This window comes from Pteropus medius, unplaced genomic scaffold, assembly GCF_902729225.1.
Source record: "Pteropus medius unplaced genomic scaffold, Ma_sr-lr_union100, whole genome shotgun sequence".
Lineage (NCBI taxonomy): Eukaryota > Metazoa > Chordata > Mammalia > Chiroptera > Pteropodidae > Pteropus > Pteropus medius.
The window spans coordinates 40,700,230-40,720,833 of NW_024354875.1; the positions used below are offsets into that span (position 1 = coordinate 40,700,230).

General features: G+C 36.2%; 1 protein-coding gene and 1 pseudogene across 2 annotated transcripts in view; one reads left to right on the forward strand and one right to left on the reverse strand.

Moving 5' to 3' along the window:
* Positions 1–2,778: 2,778 nt before the first annotated feature.
* On the reverse strand, positions 2,779–2,897 carry LOC120597483 (uncharacterized; annotated as a pseudogene).
* Positions 2,898–7,940: 5,043 nt separating this feature from the next.
* The window catches only part of NUP35 (nucleoporin 35), a 31,334-nt gene continuing 18,670 nt past the window's right edge, over positions 7,941–20,604 (forward strand). The window contains exons 1-4 of one of the 2 annotated variants that reach the window (XM_039855994.1): positions 7,941–8,072; positions 11,073–11,243; positions 13,391–13,518; positions 15,393–15,453. In XM_039855994.1, the coding sequence (XP_039711928.1) occupies positions 8,033–8,072; positions 11,073–11,243; positions 13,391–13,518; positions 15,393–15,453 (400 nt within the window). In that variant the 5' untranslated portion in view covers positions 7,941–8,032. Of the gene's footprint in view, positions 8,073–8,506; positions 8,720–11,072; positions 11,244–13,390; positions 13,519–15,392; positions 15,454–20,604 lie in introns of those variants that run through there. The other variant, XM_039855996.1, reaches the window with a different exon arrangement.

A 20,604-nucleotide genomic window follows, 5' to 3' on the forward strand; every position in this document is an offset into this window, starting at 1 on the left:
TCATAAATTTCCAAATGTAATATTTAATTTACGAAGACATAGCTTTGTTCATAATTATTTATAGAGGTCAGATAATGCAAATAACTAATGGATTTGTATTTTTCTGGACACCATTCCTACATCTTAAACACCACGAAGCTCTTTTAGAGATCACTTGTCCTTCGGCCCCATGAAGTTATGGTTCCTCTGTGTGCTCTATGTGACATCACAGTCTAAGTGACTGACCACCCATGCTATACCAGCTTCCAGAGGCTGAGATGATGAGGACATGAGTGATAAGATGTTCCCTTTCCTTGCTCTCTTTCTAAAAGTGACAAACTCCATTTTTTTCCTAAAGTCTTACTAAAGGTGGGTATCTTTTTTCTTCACTTCTTTTAAAAAAATCTTTTGTTTTTATTTTTAAAGTAGACTGAGAGTGGGATTTTAAGACAAGTTGGATTTACATTTATATACAAGTATTGCATATTAACAGACATTTATAAATAGGTTGATGAGTATTCAGTATACATGGTAGTATACACAAGTAGTTTGACTGTGAATATATCAAATATATTGAAAAAAAATTTCGAGGTTTCATATGACTTTTTAAAAATTTGTTTTGAGTTAAGGAGAAAATTAAAAAATATATATGTATATGTAGATATACATATATCTACATATATACATATACATATATACATACATATATATACATATATCTACATATATACATATACATATATACATACATATATATACATATACATAGATACATACATATGTGTATATATATATATGTATGAGCTAACTTTCTAGTTAGACTCTCTGTAGCCCTAGATACTCATTCAGTGGTTTCTTGGCAATGCTATAGTAGACAGTTTCAGGGGCAAGAACCCTGAGTTAGCAGGGCTTGCATTCATCCTGTTTTGCTTTCCAACCAGAGCAGTTCTGTGGTATGTATTAAGTACTGCACAATACTTTGTTTAAAGAAAGTGTTCCCCCATCTATATTTGAAAATCAATGACCTACAATAATAGCACTTTGAAGAAATCTTATGTCAGAAAAGGAATGGGAAACAGGTGTTCCACTTTATGTGACATTTTGTTTAATATGTTCAGAAGAGAAAGTAGGAAAGCAAGTATTGTAATTAAGATAATAATACTCATGTATAGAAGAACATGATGAACATACAATATTTCTAAACATTGTAGTTTAACAAGAAATATAAAAAGGTAAAATTGTGCCATACAAATATTTCTAATTCAAGATAATCCCAATTATGAAAATCTCATTTTACAAATAAAGAATAAATAATTAGAACTACAAACGGGTGTACATTTTATAATACATAAGCACTTCTAATAGAATTACTTTACAAAATTATAATTTTAAAAATCTGAAAACATGCAAAATTGCATCAAATAATTTATGTCTGATAATTACCCTTTATTCAATGTTTATTTAGAGCTTGTCATTAATTCATTTATCTTTTCACCATATATTTAATGAGAGTGGTCTCTATCCTCAAGAAAATCTATCTAGTGGGGTATAAAAGAAAACTTACAAAACAAGTATCTTAAGCAAATGAATCGCAGAAATAATGTGTCATACACTGAAATGGAATGATGACTGAGGGCTGGCAGGGCTAGGGCAAGTTTCATGGTGGAAGAGAGCTGCTACCTGGAGGAAGGACATGACATAAATTGGGGTGGAAAGCAAAGCAAAGGGATGCTAGGCAAGCAGATTGCTGTGAGCAAGGAGTACAATGTGAAGATCTTTCTCAAGAAGCTGAAAGTTTGCAAAAGGCAATAATGGGAGAATTGATTGGAGCAAAAGGTTAGGGTGAGAGAGTGAAGAGGCTTTATTTCCGAAACCAGGGTTTTCATCCACCCTAGGTGAAGGTAGGTGACAATGTGTATTCCTTTAGAGGTGCCTATGGAAATCTCTAAAAGAGATCCTCCTACCCTCATGTCTCAGTCCATTTCCGTTGTTGTAGCAGGACACTATAGAGTGGATGACTTATAAACAACAGAAATTTATTTCTCAGAGTTCTGGAGGCTGGGAAATCCAAGATCAAGATACCATCAGATTTAGTGTCCAGTGAGAGCCTGCTTCCTGATTCTTAGATAGCAGTCTTGCTGCTATACCCTCACAAGGCCAAGGAAGCGGGTGGGAGGTTCTACCCTCATGACTTACCCACCCCAAAGTTTCTATCTCCAAATACCATCATTTTAGGGGGTAGGATTTCAACATATGAATTCTGTGGGATACTTATAACCAGTCTGTAGCACCTTCCACTCTGAGAGATTCTGATTTTCCCCTTCCCTTGCTGCCCAAGTGAAAATGTATGTATTGTAATGAGAGACTTACGAGTTGGCAAGTGCTGCACACATGAATCTTGTGGAGCTGAAGAAAAGGAGGCCGCTGTAGGGAACAGGAAGTCTGTGAGGGTTTTTGGACATCTGGGTAACATGTACAGAGAAGGGAGTATTGGCTAGTGGTGCTTTAGATTTGGTGAGAGAGACTGAACACAGGGATATGTTGAGTTGACTACAATTGTCTAGGAATTAAGTAGAGGGAAAAAATAGGACTTGGTATCTGAATGTTTGATGGCAGGGAAGGGGAGGCCAGAAAAAGCAAAGTGGACTAAGCATAACCGCTTTTCAAAGTAGGTGTTGTTTCTATTTTACACAAAGTAAAATCTATGAAGGTATAATATCATTCCTTGTATTTTCTTCTTTTTCTTCTTCCTCTTCCTCCTCCTCCTCCTTCTCCTCCTCCTCCTCCTCCTTCTTTTAATGCCTACAGCACCTGGTATTCCTAGGTAGTCTCTCATCCAAGTACTAACCAGGCCCAACCCTGCTTAGCTTCCAAGTTCAGACGAGATTGGGCATGTTGAGGGTGGCATGGCTGTAGACTCATTCTTTGTAATTCAAGATTTAAGTGGGAAACTTAGGCTCTAAATTCAGGTCTGTTTGACTTCAAAATTTGCTCTAACATACTGTGGTTTTAATTTCTGGTTTCTAAGAGACTAACAGGATAGGGACAACTGGAATGGGGCAGGGTTTAGGGGGTAAGATGAGTTGGTTTTTGAGGTTTGATGTACTGATAGGTTGTTCAGCAAGCATTTGGAAAAATATCATTTGGCTTTAGAATGAGGAGGGGCATACAATGGAAATTATTTGCACAGATATGACAATTGATGAGGACGTCAAGGGAAACCATAAAGGATAGAGAGAGGACATGGGATAGGTATGGAAACCTAGGGAAAGAGTAGAAAGTTATGAGGAGAAATAGGAGGTATAGCATCTCCAAAAATAAGAAAGACACTTATATATAGGAAATGATTGTTAAATCTGTTGAATACTGTAGATGTCAAGGATACAGGCCTACAATGGCACTTAGGAGAAAAATCGTTGGGGTCAGTAGTTTCAGAAGAGGATTTACACAGGAGCCAGTGTGTAATGAATTAAAAAGCAAGATGGTGAAGTTATAGAAATAGAACACCTACTAACGTCTGTAGACCCTTCTTTGGAGATCTTGAAAAGAGAAGAAAAAGTAAGTTCTGGTGAAGGTTTTTTGATAGAACAAACTGGACATCTTTATATTTTGAAGAGGGAAGAGACAGTTGAAAGGGTAGAAGTTGGAAATGCAAGTGAAGAAGGGAAAATGACTTTCTTAAAAGAAAAAAAATTAATTGGAAGAATACTAGAGAGGAGAAAAAAATGGCATAGATGATAGAGGCTCTGTTCATCCCTCTGACAACCAAATCAAAGTTGTGACGGAAACAAGGAGCAGCAAGCAAGGAAAAATCTCCTGGGATCTAGTGGAACAAGCAAGCCATACAACTAGGGAGAAGTCCAAGAAATCACCCTGCAATTGCAGAAGGTAGGATGGGGCGAGAATGCGGGGCTGCCCGGTCTGAGCGGCTGAGTGAGACAGATGCTGCGGCAGCGGCAGGAGCCTCTTAAAGGGGCTGCGTCCGCGAGCGGATTTTTGTGGTGACGGACCTGCTCGCTCTAAGCACAAGTGCTGACTTGGCTATGCGCAGGGGTCACCAGGGACTTACACAGAGACATTGTCGGAGTGAGGGTGGAGGCAAGACTTGCTCTGTACAGAAGTGCCTGCAGTATCCATTGTTCCTTGTTGAGCCCTCCCCGGTCTCCGTAAATAGACACAGTGCTGCCATACATAGTCCTGATGTCATCAAACTGGATAACAGAGGTTGCTCCGCCCAGAGGATTCCCTGAAGTCCCACCTCCCCCAACTTGGGGCTCCACCCAAGCCACATTCTGGTATAGCCTCAGCAAGTCAGGTGCTCCTGCTGAGCAGCACCTAGACTCACACTGGAGGCAGCTGGCCTCCGTTTCTGGTGTGGCCTTTTGAGACAATTATAAGCACAGCATCTATGGATTGCTTGCTGAATCTTAACAGACTCCAGAAGGGTAGAGGCTTGGGCTAAGTTTGGCCTGCAGCTGAACTCCTCTCAGGACTGTGCCACTGGACACCTACTTCACAAATCCACACTACTAAGAACGGGAGACTTAGGAGCTTTGCTTAGGACATAGAAACAGACATGGAAAGGCAGCCAAAATGGGAACACAAAGAAGCAGAAACCATATGACAGAATAGAACAGAGATCTAGATATAATGGAGTCAAGTAATCTAACAGGTGCAGAGTTCAAAACACTGGTTATAAAGATGCTCAATGAACTTTTGGGAAGTGTAGATAAATTTAGTGAGAACTTCAATAAAGAGATAAAAAACATAAATATGGAAATGGAAATTATAAAAAGGAACCAGTCTGAAATGAAGAACACATTATCTGAGATGAGAAGTATATTAAATGGAATAAAAAAGGAATAAACAAAGTGAATAAAGAAGAGGATCAAATGCCCTATCTAGAGGACAGGAAAGCCAATCAGGACATTCAAACAGAATGGCAAGAAAAAAGATACCAAGACTATAAGGAGGATATGGGACACTCTTAAGGCTCCAGATATTTGTCTGATCGGTGTAACTGAAGAAAATCAAGATGCTGAACAGCTGTTTGAAGAAATAATGATAGAAAACTTCCCTAACCTGGTGAAGGAAATGGACATAAAACCCCAGGGAGCTCAGAGAATTCCAAAAATCAGGGATCCAAAGAGGCCCACACCAAGACACATCATAATTAAAATGCCAAATGTTAAATACAAAGAAAATAATAAAAGCAGCAAGAGAAAAACGAATAATTACTTATAAAGACTGGCAGCTGATTTCTCAAAAGAAACTACTCAGGACAGAAGGGCTTGGCAAAAAATATTTTACAGGATGAAGGCCCAGGATATACAACCAAGAATAATTTATCTAGCAATGCTATCATTTAGAGTTGAAGGACAGATAAAGAGCTTCCCAGACAAAATTAAATTTAAGGACTTTATCACCACCAAGCCAGTATTACAGGAAATGTTGAAAGGACTTCTTTAAGAAGAAAAAACATGTATCAAAAACAGGAATAAAGAATGGTAACGACTACATTCCTATCAATAAGTACCTTAAATAGAAAAGAATTAAGTGTTCCAACCAAAAGATAGTGGCTGAAAGGATAAGAAAACATATGAAAAGCAAGGGGATGGAAAAAGATATTGCTTTGATTGACCTAGAAAGTATTTAAGTCAGACAGAGAAAGATAAACACTATATGATTTCACGAATATGCGGAATCTAAGGAATAAAAAGGAGAAACTAATCAAAAACGGACTCACAAATATAGTGGACAATTTGGTGCTGGATGAGGAGGAGGGGTTTAGGGGTTGGGAAAATGGGGTGAAGGGCTAAAGAAGTACAAATTAGTAGCTTATGGATGGTTACAGGGATGGCGAGCATGGCATAGGGAATGCAGTTAGTATTAATACGTCGGCTACGTGGTGGGTCAGTGGAGGGAGGGTACAATTGGGGGGATCGTTTATGAACAATAGAGTTGTCTAACCAAAGTACTATATACTTGAAACTAAATAAAAATTTAAAAAATAATACTAAAAATAGTAAATAACACAATCAACTGCTAGAAATTATATAAATTAAAGGCCTTTCTTAGTCCCTCCAATTTACAAACCCCTTTTCTACTCCATCTTTCCTAGTAGTTTGTCACAAATGTTTTCCAGCTTCTTCCTTTTTTAAACAAGCATCTCTGTGTGTTTATACCTTTTTTGTTAAAATAAAACGATGCCATATAAATATTTTCAAATGGCTTCTTTCAGTATATCAACCCTGGAAATCTTTCTAGGTCAATAAAGACACTCATGTCAAATCCATCTTATTCTTTTTAATAGGTGCATAGTGTTCTTTTGTTTAGCTAGATCATAATTTATATGGAAATTTATTTTTTAATTAAGCCCACCACACCCAACGATCCCCTTAATTCTGAAAAGGGGATCGTTGGGTGTGGTGGGCTTAATTAAAACCCCAAAGATATCCACACTCTAATCTCTGGAACCTATGAATGTTTTCTTATATGGCAAAATATACTTTGTAGATGTGACTATTAATTTTAACATGACTACTAGACATTGAAATGGTAAAATTATCCTGGATTATCTGAGTAGGCACTAAATGTAATTATTAATATCTTTATAAGACGGAGGCAGAGGGAGATTTTACTACAGAAGTAAAAAGTCATGTGATAACAAGCAGAGAGAAGCAGTGTTAGACAGATAGATGTTATGCCATTGGCTTTGAAGCGGGGAGAACAGAACCTCTAAAAGCCAAGGAATACAATCAGCTTCCAGAAACTACAAAAGGCAAGAAAACAGATTCTCCCTTCAAGCCTAAAGAAACAGCCAGTCTTGCTGACACCTTGATTTTAGCCCCATTGACTCATTTTAGATTTCTGGCTTTCAGAACTGTAAAAGCTAAATTTGTGTTGGTTTAAACCTCCAAATTTGTGGTACTTCACTAGGACCTCATCTGAACTTAATTATATCTTCAAAGACCCATTTCCAAATTAGGTCACATTCAAACGTACTAAAGGCTAGGACTTGAAGATATATTTTGGGGGTACATAGGTGAATTCATACATCTGCAAAGAAAGTCAATTCATCTATCACTGGTTTTAAATTTTGATCTCTGGGAACTTGTCATTGAATGCTGTAATTGTTGTTGCCTCACTCCAATTACAAAATTCTGATTGGATTTGAGATTTCAGGAAATCCCAGAGAAAATAGTGAGGGAGGATGGGTATTTTGAGAGTAATGAGTTTGGTATAGATCGGAAACATCCCAGAATATATACATGTAGCACCTCATTTTTATAGTGAGCAAAACGAAATAACTTATTTTTGGATACACATATATAGAACGTGTGTGATATTTTGAATACGCTCTAAAGAAAAGCAGTATAGTTGGGGGAGGAAGACAACCGGGATGAGATAGGGAGGAGCGCATAGGATTCTGCGGTGCGATGGGTTCACGAGTGTTTATTAGCCACCTATATTTAATATCTTTTGTATGAGTCAATATATAATAAAACGGCAAGCATGAGTTATGCTTTAATATCAAATTGTGCCTAAATAACACATTTTAAAAAATGACATAGAGATGATAGATAATATGCTTTGAGAATGGAGCTTCACGAACTAAGCCCTGAGATCGACATTGGAAAGCGGCATCAACCGTTTCTTCAAGCCAACTTTACCAGGTGTAACATTAGAAGCTGACAGGTGACAGAGCACTGGCTAAACTAATTATGAAACCTCGAGCAAAAGAACTTTGCTTCAATGAAACTCAAACACTAAAAAATTAGGAGGCTCACAGCGTGAACAAAAGCATTCCCAAAACTGTAGTTTTAAAGCAGGTTCATCACCTACCCACTGAAATCCTTCTCGGATTTGCGCTGATTCTGCGCAAAGACGTTTGCCCTATTTCAAAATGACTGCCCCGGCGCCCGCAACTTAAGCGTGGCGCATATCCGGAAGTTACGCAACCCCATAAGGTAGCGCGCTTCTACCCGTGGGGAGAGTTTCCGCCATTTTTGAAAATTGAGAAAGTCCGGAGCTAAGAGTAATTGCAGCCGCGATGGCAGCCTTTGCTGTGGAACCCCAGGCGCCCACGCTGGGTGAGTGAAAAGCTGCTTTTCCTCACTGGTACTGTGATCCACGCCGTAGGCCTGGAAGCGGGCAAAACTGAAAGGCAGTAGTCATCATGCTCTTATCCGCTAGTTTCATTCGCGGAGGGGGAGCCCTTGGCTCATCCCCAAGTTCCTACTCAGCCCCCTGCTCGAGTCATCGCTACCCTGACGCTTCCAGGGCGGCTCTAGGAAGGTGCGGGCCCTGGAGAGGCTGAGGAAACAGCCATTGAATGTTGACTGAGCCGTTTAGTGCCCCCACACGTCTTCTCATCAGACCTGCCTATACCTGAGAACCCCCGTCCCCACCCCCCTACCGCCCTACAGTCTTACCGCCCTGGAGGCGGTGCTGAGTTTGGGGATCTGGGGAAGCATTGGTGGGAAGGGGCTTAACTGGCGTACACGTGGGTGGGCGGTGCCCCGGGGTGCGGTTACAGGCTACCGCTCTTTGGTCACCTGGGCTTCTAGTTCCAGTTCGATTCCTTCTGCTGAGCTTTGCCGAAGGAATCTTATTAATGGACGCGTGAATCGTGCGAGATTTAATTAACCAGGTGATGGCAGCCATCGAGATATTGGCCTTAATAACAAGCCAGGAGTTCGCACGATTTCCCCCGCCTTCATCTTAGGAAAGTGATCAGGTATTGTAGGAGGTGTTTTCCTCAAATCAGTCACATATGAATTTTTAAAAACTCATTCCCGTTATGAAATGGGGAGCATTGCTGAAATGTGGCGTCGTTGAAAAGAAATCTAAAAAGTTAATGGGGTGTCGATTTCCTTTTTGTCTGGGACTTCGAGAATCGTCGAAAATTTAACAGAAAAGTCTACCATCCTAGAGACGTGTTTGAAAATTAGGTTGCAGCTCTCTTTAGAAAAAGAGCAAGAGTGATATGTCCTTGTATAATGAGGTTTTGTCTTTTTTAGATTGGAAGGGTATATAATGCTTTCCATGTTTTGTGCAAAATGTTTCTATTGAGAATAGAGTAACGTGAACTGCTTTAGTATTAGTCATAAACTAAATGCACAATATCAAGTGGAATTACTGTGCTACATTTAAGTACAGATGTTGGTCTAAGTATGTTTTGTACTATTTTTAGATATTAGAAAACTATACATTTCCAGTTCCAGTTCTCTACTCAAAAACATTTTGGAGTGCATATTTCATGGCGTTACAAATATGAATAAACCCGTCCCTGTTTATTGCCTGGGCAGAAATCTGACATTAGCTGATATTAATCAAGCCCACATATGCAGATATTCTAGGTGATGAATAAACGTTTTCCCAGCACCTAATTGTGTATTAGAACTAAGAGTTACTTCACCAGTTCTAGTGGAGTAAGAAGACACTGCACTTACTATTTTTCAGACTTGAACGATTCACTCTTTAAGTGAAATTTAGCTTGAAGGGTGGTTAGTGACAGATGAGGAGTCCTTTGTTGCCCTCATTCTGGTGCTTTCTACTGTATCACAGTATATGTCCACACGTATCAGAACTTTTCTTGACCTAATTATTTTTATAATTGCCATTTTTTTTTTTTCCTTTTGGTGGATGGGAGAGTGAAGGTAGTTTGACAGTACCTAAAACTTTGTTTATTGCTATGGGTTTTTAATATCTGTTGAGAAAATGTTTTTGTTTAGATTTTTGGTTTGAGTTTAGTGTACATTCTTTGGAAATCATAATGGCACCATAGTAACGTAGTAACTAGCACTTTACAGTAATTACAATGTAATCATAGTTCTTCCTGCTTGCGTTATCTTTTTCCAAATTACATTTTTTCTTTTTTATATAGTTGGATTGTTAATATCTAGGTCTACTATAACAAGAAATAAGAGGAAGAATAAATAATTGACAGCATTTGAATGTAAGAAACAAATTTTTGAGGCTGTTTTAGAGTTAAAGAATAATTAATAAAGATGATATAAATAACATGCAAAACATTTGATGTTTCTGAATGCCACGAATCACATTCAAGCTTGTTACATAGTTGAAAAATTAAATTTTCATAAGCAGAAATTGTAAAATTTTTCATTTATATATTAGTCGCTCAGTTTTGGCTATTATAAGATACCATTGTAATAATAACTAATACTTGTTGAACATCTATTATATATCAGGCACTGGGTTAAGTGCTTTACTTGCTATAGTTCTAATCAAAGCTCTATGACTGGGTGCTACTATTATGCCGGTTTTGCTGAGAGACTTGAACCCAGGCCTCTGACTCCAGAGTCCATACATAGTCTCTTTACTGTGCCATTTTGCTCTGAAATTAGATTAAGTTATAGCTTCCTTATCTTCATAATAGGAATAATAACAACCCTGTAAATTGTGAAGATTAAGTTTGAATAAATGATTGCGAAGTACCAGTTTTCTTTTAAAATTTATTTTATATCAGACTTTTATCAATTATTCCTAACTTTAAATGAATGGTCTTAAAAAAATGACTCCCAACATGAACTTTCCAAGCCTTTTATATATGTTTCTTAATTTAGATGCTATCATTACTATTATTTCTTATGTGCTCTGTGCTCATGATTACACTTTTATTACAAAAATAACTTACAGTTTTTGTGGGGAAGAAAAAAATGGGACATATTGCAAGCTAAACCTGTTGTGTTTGGTTTGCTAAGACTTTGCGTAAGTAGCTTGTGTACCCTGTCCTTGTTTTTGGTTGTTTCATAGTAGAAGCTGACCCAGAAAAGGAAAGAGGTTTTCTTGTATGTATTAGGGATTTTTTTAATATAGTAAATTAAAATTTTTTAATTTAAAAATAACTTGAGTCTTGAACCTGTGAAATAATGTTAACAAAAATAAGTTAATGTTGTTAATACAAAATACTCATATTTTTCTAGAAAAATTTTATTGGTTTTTAAAATAATAAATTTTACTAGTTCTGTATTTAGCATTATGTTTTCAACATTAAGCTAGATACTTGCATCTTTTTGTTAGATATTATAACGTTAATGTTTTTTATTTTATTTTTTGATTCCTTTTAGGATCTGAACCAATGATGCTGGGTTCACCCACATCTCCAAAGCCAGGGGTTAATGCCCAGTTCCTACCTGGATTTTTAATGGGGGATTTGCCAGCTCCAGTGACTCCACAACCTCGAACAATTAGTGGCCCTTCAGTAGGAGTAATGGAAATGAGATCACCTTTGCTTGCAGGTAGGTAAATAGCTTAAAATAGTTTCATAGAACTGTCAGTATATGTACTAGAATTTTAAAAAGTAATGGTGCATCTTTCACCTTTATCAACCCATTTATTAATTTAAAAATTAAGTATTTTTTATTTTAAGACTCTTGGAATAGAGATGTAAGTAGTACTGTTTTTTCCTATACATACATATCTATGATAAAGTTTATAAATTAGGTACAGTAAGAGATTAACGATAATAACAATAAAATAGACAATTATAGCAACATATTATAATAAAATTATGTGAATGCTGTCTCTCTCAAAATATCTTATTGTACTGTATATACAGTGTAGATACACTGGACAAAGGGATGATTCAAATCCTAGGCTGGACAATGAGAGATTTCATCATGCTACTCAGGACGGTGTGCAGTCTAAAACTTACGAGTTAGTTATTTCGGGAATTTTCCATTTAACATTTTCAGACTGGGGGTAACCGAGACCACAGATAACAAAACCATAGGTAAGCAGGGGACTACTGTACTATAATTTCAAGAATCACTCATTAAAAATATGCATACTACATTTCATCCAATCTAAAATGCCATCGATTGTAAAACTCAGTTAATTTAAGGACCACTAAGAAAGAAAAACGCTAAATATAATACAATGCCAAGATCCACTTTTTGTAAATTATCCCTGTTTCAGAGATATTAAAGTGTATGCATTGGCGGGGGGAAGAAATTTGGTTGTTTAACTTGAATTTGGTTTAAATAATTCATCTTAAATATAATAATAGTAAATAGTCAAAAGAAGTATAATTTGAAAATTTATAAATATGTTTTCTATTTCTAGTCTGAGTGAATTAAGATTCTCACTTGTGGTGTGTTTAGTGAAAGGACTTCACAGACTACAGATTTTTTTTTTACAGAGAATATGCAGTTGTCAGCGCAAAATGTTGTTACCTAAATGCAACATGTATCTTTTACAGGATGCCTTTAGCAAAGAAATATTTTAAAAGATAACTTTAAAGATTTGACTATGAGTAGTGAGAATTAGCTACAAAAGTGGTGGAATTCCAATGTAAGCTAATATTATTTCAGTAGATATTTAAATGTAAAATCTTATTACTTTAATTGTCTTGAAGGTATTATTTGGTTTAAAGGGTTTATTCTATATAAACCACGTTTTTTTATATGTATGTATGTATACACATAATCAGCGAGAATTATAAATTATAATTGAAATAATTTGCTTAAAAATATTTTGGACAGACTTTTGTTTTGTATGTATTTCAAATATGTTATTATTTTAGCTAACATATATTGAGTACTTACGAGCCAGGCAGTATGCTAAGTATTTTATATGTTATTTTCATTCTTTTATCTAAGGGATAGGTAGTAGTATCCCTATTTTTCAAAAGAGGAAACAGGCTAAATGCAATAAAGAACTTGCTGAAGTTTGCTTGTGACAGAGCAGGAGATTAAAGCCCAGGTCAGTTTTGTTCTATAGCCTGTGCTCTAAATAGCTTATGCTGTACTGTCTAGGCTCAAACATTAGTCTGGGCATGGGCTGTTTCAGTATTTGGCATTGCTGATTTTATGACTTCTAAAGACATCTTTATGTCCCTAAAAGTTAGTCCTTTTCTTATGTCTTTATTATGTACTTAAATCCGTTTTTACTGTGAAAAACATGAATGGGGCCTGTTTAATCTTGGCAAACTCCAAGATTAGAGGATTATGTTTATTCAAGTATATGCATATATGCACACTGGAGCTATTTAATACCTACTTTCAAGTGAGAAATAAGATCAAGTTTTGTATTGAAATGTTAAACATTTTGTGGAGAAAGCAAAAGTTGTGTGAGCTTACTGAAAACTAAAATTTCTATTTACTGATTCTGGAACCTTTTGTTCAGAGTTTAGTGCATGGATCACCAGCATTGGCATTACTAGGAGCTTGTTAGAAATTCATAATCTCAGGCTCTACCCCACACATTCTAAATCATCTGAATTTTAACAAGATCCCCAGGTGACTTTCATATGTATTAAAGTTTGAGAAGCACTGGGAGACAAGAGTTTAAGTCAGTACTTTAAAAATATAAATTTAAAAAATCTTACCAGAAAGATGGAAAGTTTCTTTGTTTTCTCACCTAACTGTATTTTTATACATTGTAGGTGGGTCACCACCACAACCAGTTGTACCAGCTCATAAAGACAAAAGCGGAGCTCCACCAGTTAGAAGTATATATGATGACATTTCCAGTCCAGGACTTGGATCAACACCTTTAACTTCAAGAAGACAGGTGATACACATACCTTCATTCATGACCCACTGTTAATAATTTCATGTTTTTATGTGACTGTACAGCGAGGGTCAGTAATTAGAAGTGTTTCCCTGAGGTCTATTTTAGTGTAATTTTATTGCACAGGATATGCATTAAGGACATTTATCATAGAATCTACTTAAATTGTGTTTATCCATGAAATGTACTTAAAAATGTAATAAAACTCCAGATTATTTTCTCATATAAGTAATTCTAGGACTTTTCACTTGTCCATGTCCCTAACCTATTTAATGTATATATGTAGAAATGATTATGGTTTAAGTCATTCCAGTTCTTTAAAAAGTTCAATGTTTATACATAATTCTGTGAAAGAACAAATGAATATTTGGGGTTTTATCCAGATCTAGGGCACTATATAGTGATTTGAAGTGTTTGTTTTAGGAATTGTTTTATTAATATAAGACCACTGTCCTTTTAGAGCTAAGTTCACTGTTTACTTATTTTACGAAAAACACTGCCTCATGCATATTTATGAGCTGATAGTTTAGTATGTTTCCAGGTTAGGTTTTCTGATGGTGATGTTAAGGTTTGCTTGGTATAGGTGTTCTGGTGGTGTTATTTTCAGTCATAGATTATGCAAGATAGAGATCCTCTGTTTTGATGGGACTGATTGCTACAAGAAAGTATCTAATACTTATGAAGTTCCTATGGTGCACAGGCCCTGATCTTACAGCTTAAGTAGTTTGTCAAGAGTTAGGCAGCTAGTCTAGCAGAGCTAGGCTTTCAACCCAGAGAGTACTGAATCTAAAGCTTAATGTTTGTAACAACCATGCTATGCTAATACTATTGTGATAACTCTTGATTGTCACTGGAAAGGTGGTATGGATTTTTCTTTTAAATAGGAAGTTTAGTGCTTTTATAGTCACAAGTGTTCTCTCCTATTATTGTCGTACTTAGGACATATAAACAAAGTATGTCAGTTAAACTGATAAGTTCTTTGTATAAAGATATTTTTGCTGTTTAATTTGGAAAAATGTTTTATGGCTTTCCCTAAATCAAATATAACATAGTTGTTGGAAAGCTTAAGAATAGTAGAAAGCATCTTTCAGTAAATTTTGACTATTTATAGACTTGATATCCCTGGCATACTAGGCCTACTCATCAAGCAAAGCAAAATTGTGTTAAACAGATTACTTTCTCTTTTCAACACTTCTAGATCTTTGCACCTGTCCAGTAAAGACGGTAGCCACCAGCCAGGTGTGGTTCTTGGCACTTGAAATGTGGCTAGTCCCATATTTAATTCAGATATGTGTGTCTACTCTAAAATTTAAAATTGCCTGTATGGCTTGTATTGTATTTGGATAGTGATTTTGTAACTTAACAAATCCAGAATATTCTGGTCTGAGATATTTTTTCTAAAGATTGGTAAGTAAATCTGATGTTTAGTTTGGTATGAGAACCCCTGGCTTATATTGTATAGACTGATTTGAATCTGTAGTACTTCATGGTTTATAAATGTCTATGTAAAAATAAAATTTTGCCATATTTCTATTTTTCTTTGTGAACTATTATCTGTTATTTCAAATATTGTACCTTAGGAACTAAAAGCAAATAGCACTGTTACTTTCTACTAAAAATAATGTCTTTTTACGTAATGCAACCTAACTTATTTTAAACAGATAATATGCTAAGAGTCTGGCATATTTTAGATTAGTACTGTTCAACCTAAAAAAAAAGTTAAGGAGTACTCTTTGATTTTGGGCTAATTATAGACATCTCTGGTTCTTGGTAGACATTCAGTTGTCTGTCGAACGAAACCTTTCAACACTTATTATGCTTATGTTATTGTTAGAACTTTGCATTTTTTCTTTAATGCTTCTGTTTTTATGTAGCCAAACATGTCATTAATGCAGAGTCCTCTTGTTGGAGTTACGACAACTACTCCTGGGATAGGTAAGCAATGCCTTTTAACACCAAAGACTGTTCTCGCTCTTCAAAGATAATATAAAACCTTTGTTGATAATTGCCAAAATTTTTTCTTTTGTATTTCAAACGTGGAGATGTTATCAAATATCAGTAATTTCTTTAAGAAAGGAAATACTTTGTTTATTGATTCTTTTCTGAATTTAAAGATAAGCTATGATATTCTACTCATTGAACAAATGGTTTTACCCGGAAAATGTGGAAAACAAATAGGAGGAGGTTTGCTGTGTGTGGTAAGAAACTTTGGGGTAAGGGCAAGGGTGGAAGCAAAGAGATCAGATAGGAAGCTACTGCATTAATTCAAGTGAGGGATGGTGGTGGTTTAGATATAAAGGAAGGCCGGACAGGAAGAAAAGAGGAGCAACAACAAAAATATGGAACAAAAGAAACAATAGCAAGAGTGTAGATTTAAAATGAACCAAATCAACAATTATATAAATCAGAATATACTAAACAGTCTAGTTAAAAGGCAGAGATTGTCAGAATGGATAGCAAAAGCAGTATCCAGTAACAAATTAGATATTTTTATTCTCCAAATTCAGATTTCTTCAGTCTGTGAATCCTCACTGGCACTGTCCTCAAAGTCTAGATTTCTACTTCCAGTTTGTTCAGGGCTATTTGGGCCTTTTCTCTCATGCTACTTAAATTTCTTCCAGCCTCTGCCCACTGTGATCCCAAAGCTACTTCCACACATTTAGTTATTTGTTACAGTAGCTCTGCATTTGTGGTACTAAAATCTGTATTACTTGTAAATTGCTGCCATAGCAAATTACCAAAAACTTAGTAGCTTAAAACAACACAAATTTGTTATCAGAGTTTCTATAGGTCATATGTCTAGGCACAGCTTGGTCTTTGCTTTAGAGCTCAGGTGCCAGCAGGGCTGTGTTCCTTTCTGGAAGCTCTGGGGATGAACCACTTCAAGCTCATTTAGGTTGTTGGCTGAATTCAGTTCCATGTGGTTGTAGTCCTGAGGTCCCTGTTTCTTTGCTGGCTGTCACCTGGAGGTTGTTCTCAGCTTCTAGAGGCTGCCCTCATTCCTTGGCTTGTAGCTCCCCTTCCATCTTCAAAGACAGCAAATGACAGACAAGTCCTTTTTCATGCTTTGAATCTCTCTGACCTCCTTTTGTTGGATCTCTTTGATTTGGCTTTTCTGCCATCTGCTGCTGTTAGGGTTTATTTTATTATATTTGGGCCAACGAATTACAGGTTTCCGTTCCTGTGAAACCTTTCGAAAGCTGAAATGGTCTAAAGCGAAGAAGCATTTATGTATCTCAGGACATGTCTTGCTAACATGTGCACAAAATAAATCGCTATAAAGCACATATGCTCATAGACACAGTTCAAAACTAAGGCTGTTTGATGCCGAGATGCTAAGTATAGTTCCCAGGGAAGGAGCTTGGCAATACAACTCTCACTGCTGCTCAGGTGTGTGCTGCCTCTGTAAGGGCTTGCTGCAAAAGAAACGCTGGATGCTATTTTCAATTTTTGCATTTTTCTTGAAGGCGAACTTCTCTTTGGATTTCTTTCAGTTAGCAAAAACCAAAGTGGCGTATAGCAAACTTGTGAAAAGCGGAGATACCTGTAATCCATGGTAATTCCTTATTTTAAGATCAGCTGATTAGTAACCTTAATACTACCTACAAAGTCCCTTCACAAAATACCTAGATTAGTGTTTGAATTACCAATCAATGAAACTAAGTAACAGAAACTTTGGGTGGATATCTTTGGGTTTCTGCTACTACATATTTCTGTCCACTGAAAAACTTAGGTTGTCACCTCAGTCTCATACTTACATACTTGAGGTAGAATGTTCTAGGGGAATTAGTTCAGGTTTTAACAATCTTAATCTGCTCAAATAGGTAGATGACAGTGCTTTGTTATGTGGCTGTTACTAATAGTGACTATTTAGCTGTTTAAAATTGAGTCAGTAAGTGATCCCAGGGACTTTGAAAATGCAAAAACACAAAATGTTAAGTAATGTATTTAATGCTTTCAAGGATCTCTTAGGTGTCTGAAAAGCATGCATTGTGATATTCTTATTGATATTAAGTAAAAGAGCACAGGAGTAATGTTAATTAAGTATCCCTTTGTTAACTTATTTTTGTCTAATGTAACTTCTATGAGGTTCTTGTCATTTTGGAAATCAAATATGAAAATACAAGATAGGAAAATATACCTATCATAAATTGGCCACTGGGGGCCACTGCTGCTTCTGCTTTGACTTTAAGGAATTTTGTATAGGAAGTCTTAATGGAGCATAAATGAAAAAGAATATTTTTGAAAAGATCTGATGGGCATGAGGACCTACCATTGCATGGCCAGTAATAAGCAAGAAATGGGAAAATGAAATTGACTTGAGAAAAATTAAGGGGAAAATGTAGATTTTTCACTTAGAGCATTTTTTTTAACTCCTGTATTTAGTGTTAAATAACTTTTGGAGATTGATGTCTTTATAAAGAGATTATGGGATTTAATGACATGAGTGATCTTTTATGATTATGTCTTTAATTTGTTTTTAAATTCTGTAACTGATGTTAACCTCCCTGAGTCTTATATCTGGTGCAGGAAAACTTTGGTCATATGACAAAGTGGGAAATCTGGATTAAAGAATTTCAGAAACTCTTCTCAACCATGGTATATTATTAACCCGGTAGTGAATGTTTTAAATACGTTTGCCCTATCCTTCCCCATCCTCACCCCTCAGTTTTCTTCTGCTACTATTTAAATATTCCCTGCTTTTCATCATCTTTTAAATTTTTCTTAACTTTTTTCTTGAGAAGTTCTTTCATCTATCAGCTCTCTTCTCAAAAGGTATCGAATTATATCTACTGAATTACAATCCTTATTTGTGTTAGTATATTGTTAATTAAGTGTGATAATTAGACTAGAGCAATTTTTGGCTGCTTTTGTAGATGCTAGTAGCTCAGAGTTCTGGTAATGTTCCTGGAAGGGGGCGGGGAGGACTATTTTATCTGAGAGAACTTTCCTCGATGCTTTTTCTGATATGGGTTAACTGCTTTTTATATGTACTCCTATAAAGCTCTCACTGCTCAGCTTTTATCTTTCTCCATTACTGGATTATGAACTGTAGGACAGAGATTCCTTTAGGATCTTTATTATTTACCAGTCTCAGAACTAGGACCTCAGTAAATGTTGACTTGAATAGATTGATGGATCTAAGTTGATAGTGAGTTGAATGGTAGCCCCCAAATTATATGCCCACATCCTAATACTCAGGACCTGTGAATATTACTGTGTGGCCAAAACATAAGATTAAGGATCTTGAGAGGAAGAGCTCTCAAGGAGTGTAGATAATTAACAAAATAGGAGGAAATTAATCCTGGTAATTACGTGAATTGTCCCTAAATCCAGTATGTGTCCTTATAAGAAAGAGGCAAAGAAATCTGACACAGAATGGAGAGACATGCAGAGGAGAAAGTGATGTGAGCAAAGATTGGAGTGTTGTTGCCACAAGCCAATGAACACTAAAACATGCCAGCGGTCACCAGAAGCTAGAAGACGCAAGCATGGATTCTCCCTTAGTGCGTTCAGCAGGTGTTTGGCCCTGCTGAAAACTTGATTGGACTTCTGGCCTCGAGAACTGGGAGAGAATAAGTTTCTGTTATTTTAAACCACCCAGTTTGTGGTAATCATAGGAAACTAATATTATACATATGTAGTGTTTTGAGGCAGTGACATTCCAGCACCAAACAAGAGGAGATATGTGTCCAGCTGGTCATGAAATAGTTTTTCTTTAATAATAATTAAAATAAACACAACTTTATTCTAGATTATGTTAGTTTCTTAGTGCTACTGAAACAATTTATCATAGATTAGTGCCTTAAAACAACTCAAATTTATTATCTTAAAATTCTGGAGATCTGAAGTCTGAATTGAGTATTAATGGACTAAAATCTAGGCATTGGTAAGGTTGCATTCTTTCCTGGAGTCTGTAGGGGAGAATCCTCTTTTTTTTTTTTCTTTTTCCAACTTCTATAACTACCCAGGATTCTTGGCTCATGGCTCCCTGCCATCTTCAAAGCTTGCACTGGCCAATTGAGTCTTTCTTACAACTCTCTTTTCCCTCCTTGTTTAAGGACCCTTGTGATTATGTCAGATATACTGGGTTAATCCAGGGTAATCTTATTTAAGATCAGATAATTAGCAATCTTAATTCTATCTGCATCTTTTTTAATTCCTGTTTACCATGTAATGTAACTTATTCACATCTTCTGGGTATTAGGACATGGTGATTTTGGGGGGACCATTTTCTGCTTGCCACATTGACTTTTAAAAATTAGTCACCAAAATTTACTTAGTCTCATTCCAGAATAGCTACAGTACCATTGGGTCGTCTTTAGTTTTGGTAGGGGTAATATTTTATTTTAGTCAAGACAGTTTAAGAAAATAGTACTTAAATACTTATAATGAAATGCAGCGGTCTTTACTTTTATTTCTCCGGAACTAACCAGGTCAGATCTTAGAGCTATATTCCTTTTGAAATTCCATTTCAAATGAGGTGCTGTATTAGTTTCTTGTTTCCACAAATTTAGTGGCTTAAAACAAGTCAGATTTATTCTCTTACAATTCTAGGAGCCAGAAGTCCAAAATCAATTTCATTGGGTTAAAGTCAAAGTGTTAGTAGGACTTATTCCTTCTATAGGCTCTAGGGAGAATTTTTTTTCCAGCTTCTAGCAGCTACTTGTATTCTTTGGTTGTGGCCCCTTCTTTGATCTTCAAGGTGTATTACTCCAATCTGTTTCCATTATCAGATCACCTCTTTGTAGTAAAATCTATCTCCTACTTCTTGTGAGGACACTAGTGGCTATATCGGGGGCCCAGTTGAATAGTCCTGGATAATCTTCCCATCTCAAGATTCTTAATCACATCTGCAAAGTCTCTTTTGCCATATAAGGTAAGGTTCCATGGATTAAGGCTCTAGGGATGAGATTCCAGGTATTAGGATGTAGTCATCTTAGAGGGCTATTATTCAGCTATATATGATTATATTCCTAATTCTTGATTTTCAGTTTTTAATATTGTTATATTTAAGGTAATTAAAGATACTATATCTTATCTCTTTCACATTATCTGAACATTATTATATCAAATTTCATTCCT